Source organism: Trachymyrmex septentrionalis, unplaced genomic scaffold, assembly GCF_001594115.1.
Source record: "Trachymyrmex septentrionalis isolate Tsep2-gDNA-1 unplaced genomic scaffold, Tsep1.0 scaffold29, whole genome shotgun sequence".
In the NCBI taxonomy this organism is placed as follows: domain Eukaryota; kingdom Metazoa; phylum Arthropoda; class Insecta; order Hymenoptera; family Formicidae; genus Trachymyrmex; species Trachymyrmex septentrionalis.
The window spans coordinates 383,834-392,630 of record NW_017305451.1 but is presented as its reverse complement, the minus strand read 5'-3'; the positions used below and the strand labels follow the sequence as shown (position 1 = coordinate 392,630).

Genomic DNA, 8,797 nt, shown 5'->3' with positions numbered 1-8,797 from the left:
AGTGAATTAAACTGAATCGAAAAGTCTTCTACCATCTTGCAATTTTTACAACAAGATATTAATTATTAAAAATTGCCGAATGTTGGTTTTCAATAATTTTATACTCAATTATTTTTATCAATAAGAGAAAATGCATATACTATTATAAAAAATTATGAAAAAATTCTCAAAATTCTATGAGAAGAAAATAAATAATTTTTGTCTCTTGCTTTTTTTTATAAAGTTGATAGTATTTGAGTAAAAAATTATTGAAAATTAATATTTGATTTTTATTAATTAATATCTTGTTAACTATTGCGAAAATTGCAGAGGACTCATTATCAGTTTAGTCCATTCTACTAGTACATGAAATATTTGGCGCTCATTCTGCGATATTCTGTATATACGCATAATGTGTGTGTGTGTGTGTGTGTGTGTGTGTGTGTGTGTGTGTACAATATTTTTAAACTTATTAATAACGTATAATTATTGATTGGAACAGGGTTACAAAGCTTTCCATGAATTTGAGAAAAGCGATAAGGGACACCACGACAAGGAGAAACACAAGCAAGAATATGACGAGGAAGATGGCGAGGAGAAAAAGAATCACGAAGAAGCTGGTCATTATGGTGAGGAGCATCATGGCGAGGAGGGTGAAAAGGAAGCGAAATTTGGCGAAGAAGGCAAGCATCAAAAGGGACATAGTACAAAAGGAGAACACAGCATCTTCAAGAAGGTACAAATTATGTAATGTACGCATCTCATTGATCAACACAATTATGTATTGTAACTTTTATTTCAAATATTTCAAATTAATTTGTTTTGTTAATATCCGTTGTAATTTGGAAAATATATTAATTGTGGTTAATATAATTAAAAACAAGATAGTATATATACTTATACAAATATTAAAGCTTTTCAAGGTTACAAGATCAAGCTGTACAAAGCTTCTATTCGGCATGACTATCTGGGCTTCCATGTCTGCATTTAACATTCTATACTTTAAGTTATACTCGTATGTGTTAACAGGTTGCATTCTTTTTTTAATATGATTAGTAATTGTCTTTCAGTAATATTTTGAAAAATTATATTGTAATTAATGTTTCAGTTTTTAATTTATATAGTTATACTACTAAAATGATTTATTAGAAATAAACATTATTATAAATGTATTTAATAATGTTATTTTGTAAAATAAAAAATAAAAATATATACATACATATTATATTACAATTATTAGTATAAACGTTTTTAATATAAATAAGATTCTAATATTTGTGAAAATTTTAAATTAACATGTAAATTGTGTCCAGGATGAATATGAGAAGAAGCACGATTTTTATGACGAATATCACGAGGATGGAGGAAGCGAAAAACACGGTGGGTGGCATGAAGAACACGAGGGCAAGAAGGGTGGACATGAAAAGAAGGGTCATCTGCAATCGGGACATCACGAGGTCATTATTTATTAAAATTATTGTAGTTATAAAATAATCGTAATTATCATACTTATTAAATATTAATAATGATTCTATTAAAGTTATTTTCTTCATCATTGAAATGTTTACAACTATTACGTTATTAATCCGATAGCGATTTCGTTTTTATTTCAGGGTCATCATGGTGGACATAAAAAACACGAGGGAGGTCATCATCATCACGAGAAAAAAGGTCATAAATCGGCAGAGGGACACGATAGTCATCATCAACATGATGAGAAACATGGCCATAAAGACGGACATGCATCAGGACATAAATGGTCGAAATCAAATCATCATTGACGAGACGCGACAAATCTTATATTTACATAATTGTCAAATTTGTTTTATTTACGTCCGATCTGTTGAGAATTTTGGATAGATTGAGGTTGTATATTTGGAACAGTATTGAGTGACAAGTATCATGTGCATTGGTTTATATATACAATTCAAACATTTTTTCTTGTATTTATTTTCATCTGAAGAGTATATAAAATATTATTTATCTTTATTTAATTGTAAAACATAAAAATAATGAAAATTGTGATATTGGATTGTCAGAAATATTCCACGCGAATAATTACGTTAAAAAACCTATGTATGTAATAATGTAGGATTAAGAAGACTTATGATGACAGCAACAATCTTGTTCTTGTCGTCAAACAAGTGACATACAAATTTGTTGCTAGATTTTTACAATTATATAATGTATAAGTTTTATTTAATATTATATGTATAATATATATTTAAATATAAATACAATAAAAATATATATAATATAATAAATATATAGTCATCTCTCTATCTTATAGAGTATAATTTCTCGAACATTGCGTCGTATTGTCACTTTTTTTATCAACTCCGATCGATAGGAAAAGTGAAAATCTTAGCATAAAACTGGTCGCGCTTCAATGCACGTTGTATTGTGCGATTAAACAACTCGTACATTTTAATGCAGATGTATGGTAAAGTAATTGCGAGTCTTTGTCTTCTTCAACAAAGTTAAAATTCTTACATTTATCTTATTTTAGCACACTTTTATAATTATGATAGCTTGATTTTATTTTTAATTGCAATCATATTTAGGTAATTGCAATTAAATTTTTTTGAGATTAATATTCTATCATATCCCATCATTTAAGATAAACTTGATTTAAAATTTGAGAGCTACAAAAGGATAAAAGGCTAAAAGGATCACTTTTTATATTATCTAGTGAAAATATAAATCGTTTTCGATCTTTATAGTATGTATTCGTGTGTTATTGTGTCATATTATCTTTATTTCTGTTATCTAGTGTTTCTGTAATTAATGTATTTTGCGATGTATTGACATATAATTAATAATTGGAACGTGTACTATATAATCCCGTGTAGTATGTAATGTAACTATATTACCGAGAAGATTGATCGAAACATAATTGTGCCCGATGGCTCTATTTTCTGGTGAATTTATTATCAAATTTCTGATAATCGATTATTGTATGTACACACAATTGATCTGCCAATGTTATGCACAGTAATTAGCTTGATTTTAATGCAAATTTATTTAGATGCAAGCAATTGTTTCTCAAGTTCGCGATTATCATTATATGATGAACGAACACACACAGAAAGAACAATTTAACAAAAGTATCTAAAAATTTAGATATAGATCTGAAAATAATTTTGTTGTATTAAAAAGTACAAAATGATTATGTAGAACGTGTGAAATAATGTAGACGTTTAATCAGCTTAAAGATTTTTTTGTTATTTTCATAATTATTTTGATGGTATAACAAATTATTTTCAGCTTTGTTTCCAGCTAAAAAAATTTTCAGATATTTTAGCAAAGTTATTCTTTAATAATAGAACCATAGATAATAATTAAAATGTGTACAAATAAAAATTTATAATTTAAATTATAAAATTGAAGTAATAACATAACATAAAAAAGGTTAGAATGATACCTCAAGTTAATTATCTATTTATGTTATTATCGCAACATATAATATATTTACATTACTCCTAAAATTACAAGTAAAATTAATTTACTTGTTATTAAAACTGTAAAGTTTTCAGTTGGACATATATATATGTTTACAGCTGAAGAAATAAAATGAAATTAAGATACGCACAAACCTTGCACAAAGAAGGAAAGAAAATGATTATATATATACATATATATATTATATGTTGTATATTAATAATATTATAATTAATAATATTATATTATATATATAAAAAAGAGAAACAAATCTATTATGTTTGCTATTTCTATTATTATCGCCAAGGAATTTTTGAGGAGTCTTCAATTTGTATGAGACTGAAAAAATAAGGGAGCCATTTCATACAATGTTTCCGTCTTTTCGAGTCTTCCCTGTTTGATTTTTACGAAGTCGCACGTTAAATTTCACACAAGAATAAAAAAGATCGCTGCGTATAATATCAAGGTCAGAAAGCAAATATCGCTGGGACGATAGGTCTATGGGGATTGCATTGACAGATTGTTAAAGATGTCTATTTGCCTACGTAGAACTCATAGTTAAAAAACTGTCAAAATTCTTCATGCGCCTAACAAAGTTCATGAATTTCGTTTCCAAGTCGGCGAGAAGAAAAAACTGATTCCATAGTCGTATTCATCGATGCGTATTTTATATGGTATCTAGTATTTAAAATTATAGATTATCTTTTGTCCAAAAGAGAGAGTCATAAATTTGTAGATTCTTTCGCTAAGAAAATTGATGTTTCTTTGATACTGATTGATAAAAATAATTATTTCTTCACAAGTTCTTAATTTTTAACATTATAGATCTTTTATCGCTCATATTTTCATAAATTTGTTAAATATATGTTAAATATTAACAAAAAAGATACTAGAAGGTTTGAACCGTACCGTTCACTTCATCAGGGCGAGAAGTACACTGATACTGATCATACCAATATCATGTCAGCAGAAGTTCAAACCTTTTGGTATCTTTGAAATATATATTTTATTAATGTTTGACATTTATTTTAACAAAGTCATGAAAATATGAGCGATAAAACGTCCACAAAATGTCGGCATTAGCCATAGATAAAAACACGCCGATAACCCGTGAACCTTTTAGTATCTCTGAAGATAATACCCGTAAAAGCCTAGAAAACGTTATTAAAACGTACATATATTTCATATTATTTGAAAGTGAATAAGACATACACATATACACACGTATCAAATTAAAAATATAAAGTTTCTACAATATTTAACTGTAATTTATTTTCTTGATAGACTTCTTGACATTCATTTCCAATTTCTTAAATGTTTTTAAAAAGATAACTGATTGTTATTTTTCTCAGGAGAAGATCAAATAATTAAGGAATCTGTATATAGATTATAAATATCATAGTACATTACGTATGAAAATTCTGAGTAAATGAATAAAAAGTTACGTTAATTAGCAATTGTATCTTTTATTTATAAACCAAATATTACATTTATTATAACAAATTTAAATATTATATAACATAAAAAATGTAATATACAATGTAGTATACAATTATATAACATTATGTAATATAAATATTGTATTAATTATTTAATATCGTTTAATCGTTTAATTAACGAATAAACTCTCTTCTAACATTTCAAAATCCCATTGCAGGTGCCTTTTCAAATCGAATTCGTCGAAGTTTCGAAATGTTTTTACCATGACAACGATTACTTGCATAATAAATTCTCTTCAATTACGTCTTTTAATTAAGACGCAGGAGTTACCGAACATTGACGCGGTATGCAAGCAACTACAGTTATTCAATTTAGGCTTGAATGCGCGCAGAAATTTGATCGCGTGAAAAGTCACTCCAAGAAACTTCTTTTCACTTCGGCTGACATAATCAATCTAAATTTTACCTAATCGAATAAACTGCATTCATTATATCTGAAATATTACAATATTATTGTCTTAACTGCTTTTTAGAAGAACATTATTAAAATTGCCTTAGAAAAATATAATATATGTTAACATTTTTTAAATGAAAAAAAATAAAAAATAAAATATAAATAACAAAGGGAAAAGCATATATGAACACATAATAAAATCATAGCAGCGAAAGTCACATTTTAATCATAATAGTCACAAATTATGATGTCGTTGTGAAATAATCAAGAGATTACAGTAACATCGATGTTTTAATCTGTGTATATCAAAGCAATGTTACTTTAAGATGTAATTTTCATTACAGCTTTATAATAATATTATAGCGATATGCCGATATCACATCTGTGATAAAGCTGACATTTGCACGTCACCATGATTTTATTGTGACTCTTTTTTTATGAGAGAATATAACAGGAACGGAAGCAATGTTTTTCGATTTGTAAAAGAGAATAAAAGAAAAATTAACTGTTAATTGTGTTCTTCGACGTAGAATTAAAATAATGATTTGCGGTTTATTTTATTTGCAATCAAATTCTGTTGCGTCTAACGCAATTTGCTCTGTTCGTACAGTATCCTTTGAAATAATAATCTACGTGATACCAGAAACCGCAGGAGATCGTGTGCGACTTTACGCGACGTACATTATTGTCATGATATCCGATATGCAAATGTGCGATATTAATCCGACAGTGGATTATGAAAATCCAACAATGTGATTTCTACGTAGAAATGCAAAATTTATCTGCGTAGCGATCAATGGACTTGTCAGCGGCGATTTTGTTTAATTTCGATTGAACAATATTACAAATTCACTTTCGACAGCCGGATTTCGTAACAGTCATGCAACGTTATGCTAAATCGAGTAACGCAGGCGCAGTATATTGCGTATAAATGCTAATGTGTTGCAACTACCAGTAAAAATGGCATGAAAGAAATTGTAAATCGTAATGTGGCATACCTTATACGAAAAGAATAATTTTGCTAAAATTTCTAAAAATCTAGCTACATAAAAATGATTTTATTGGAATACGAAAATAATTATTAGGATGCTTAATTGTTTGTTAGAATGTACAAAATTTACTTACTAACTGGCATTTTAAGAATATAGATAACCCGCGAAATACATAGCTTCTATAATGTCAAAACTTTTTAAATTGTTCATGCTTGAATTTTCTTAATAATTTTATTAAATTATTTTAATAGTAAAATTATTTTCAGATCTGTGTGTAGTTAAATTTTTATATACCTTAGCAAAACTTCTTTCCGTATGGAAATATCATTTCCTCCATGTTACGATACTTGACGCGTAAAAACATAGCATGTTGCACAATGTCCATTAATAATAGACTAAATAATAAGAGATCGGGATGTGCTTTCAGATATCGGCTTCGGCCGAGCGACGATCTTGTGCAATCAGCAGAGAAAGGAGGAAGCCGAATCGAAGGAGCGATCGATGCAGGACTGATTGTCAGCGGTTCCTTCGACACTTTGAGGTGCCTAATCGCTGTGAAACTGTCATATCATTCGCGAATGGTTTTCTGATAGAGGAAACGGTTCGATATAATTGTCTGGCCGCATCAGGAACGTGGTTCAGTCTTTGTCGCGGATTCGAATAATGAAAACCTTCCGGAAGCTGGTAGTCATGATGCTACTATTGCTAATTTATTTGGTAATATTTTAATTTCAATCCTTCGTCGATCATAAAAATCTTGCATCTTCCATCAGATTCTGTGTCTTCGAGTTTCAATGCAGATTTTTGTATTATTCTTGTAGAAAAAAATTTAAAAATGTTGTTATTTGTGTACTGTGAAAAAAGCTTTTGGTGTATTTGTGACTATAATTATATATATTACTATAATTATGATTATAATGCTAATGTTATTTTGGTGCCAATTATATATATACAATATATATTTTAAATAATATATATGTAATATATATTATTTAAAATATGATAGAATAACAAATATAATAGTTATTATTACTAACATTATAGCAGTAATAATCATAATTATATGTATATTTAATTATAGTTATATTAAAAATTTTTCTCTCAATAAGAAAGCTTTAAGAGCGAATTTTTATTATCACAGAAGTCGTATCTTAGTTTTTTTGAAATAAATTTAAATTTGTCTACCAGAGATTTCACAATAAAAAAAAATTTGTTTGACTAACAAAAGGTCATCTTAGCGATAAATACACAAACAAAGGAAATAAAAATAATTATCCGAACTATCCAATATGCATTTGATTAATTTTTCTCATAGCATGTAGTGTTTTGCAATGATAATGTACACGCGACAAATGGCAAAATAAATAATTCACACTAAATGAGCAAACGCAAGAGCTGTCAGCGGCAAAGATTGGCGGCATGTGTTTACGTCAACTTTTAATTAGAATAGGAGCAGCGATAAAGTGATATATGGTGCCGAATATTGTGAAATATATACAGAGGTCTTCTCTAAACTGACATTAATCTAATTAATGTATGACATATTTAATACTAATTAATTTTATCATGTTTATGAGTAATAATTGCTCTTAACGCGAGTGTAAGTATACGATAATTGAAGAAAAAATAAAATAATTGTTTTTCAAACACATTTAAATTTTATTGACGTTTTATAATTCATGAAGTAATGCTTACAGGATATCTTTGATTTACATAGATATAAATTTTATTGATCTCTATTAGGTTACAAAGACTTTTCTGTTTTACTACTAATTTTTATTACAAAACTAGAGAATTATCTTACAAATTATCTATACTTTTTACAAACTTATATCTAATTTAATTTATTAAATAATATTAGCGTTTAATTTATTATACATATTTACAATAAAGATTGCATAATCAATATCGATCTATGTGCAGTTAACATTACAAGTTGGTGACGCAGAACGCAACCACATGAAAATTTCAAATACCACAAGTGATCGTGAAATTATTTTGGAGGAAGTAATCATTACCGGAAGTGGAAATAACACTCGTGTAATTGCGAATGCAGTAGCAAAAGATGCATCGAAGCTCGACGATGAGGTATTCTCGCTTTTGTCTAAACGTGAGATACAAGAGAGTGGACATTCGAAGCAGACATCATCAGATCAGGACGATCAAGATGCGGCACAATCGCGTGCTGCGGTCATTAACGCGAATGAAGAAGATGAGCTGGAAATAATGAGTCATGTGATCGCGAAGTATGAACCGCAGAGACTCACAACGAGAAAAACTAAGAGGAAAATCATCGATGGCTCGAACGATACTCACGGTAAATGAAACAAAATTACTTTTCTTCGACAGTCTTGGCTATAAGTATAAAATATATAATACTTTTAATTTATTGTTAAATTTAGTGTTAAACTCTTTATTTATTAATAAACTTAAAAACTCCCAAACAATTTCGATTCACATTAAACCATCTTCAATGGATAAAAATTTACAAG

At 28.2% G+C, this 8,797-nt stretch overlaps 2 protein-coding genes across 2 annotated transcripts in view; both read left to right on the top strand.

Moving 5' to 3' along the window:
- Positions 1–1,760, top strand: part of LOC108749369 (high mobility group nucleosome-binding domain-containing protein 5-like) — a 4,113-nt gene extending 2,353 nt beyond the window's left edge. The window contains exons 3-5 of the mRNA XM_018488000.1: positions 482–715; positions 1,293–1,436; positions 1,593–1,760. Of these exons, the coding sequence (XP_018343502.1) occupies positions 482–715; positions 1,293–1,436; positions 1,593–1,760 (546 nt within the window). The remainder of the gene's footprint in view (positions 1–481; positions 716–1,292; positions 1,437–1,592) is intronic.
- Positions 1,761–6,968: 5,208 nt separating this feature from the next.
- Positions 6,969–8,797, top strand: part of LOC108749325 (LIM domain-containing protein A-like) — a 7,193-nt gene continuing 5,364 nt past the window's right edge. The window contains exons 1-2 of the mRNA XM_018487934.1: positions 6,969–7,022; positions 8,229–8,622. Of these exons, the coding sequence (XP_018343436.1) occupies positions 6,969–7,022; positions 8,229–8,622 (448 nt within the window). The remainder of the gene's footprint in view (positions 7,023–8,228; positions 8,623–8,797) is intronic.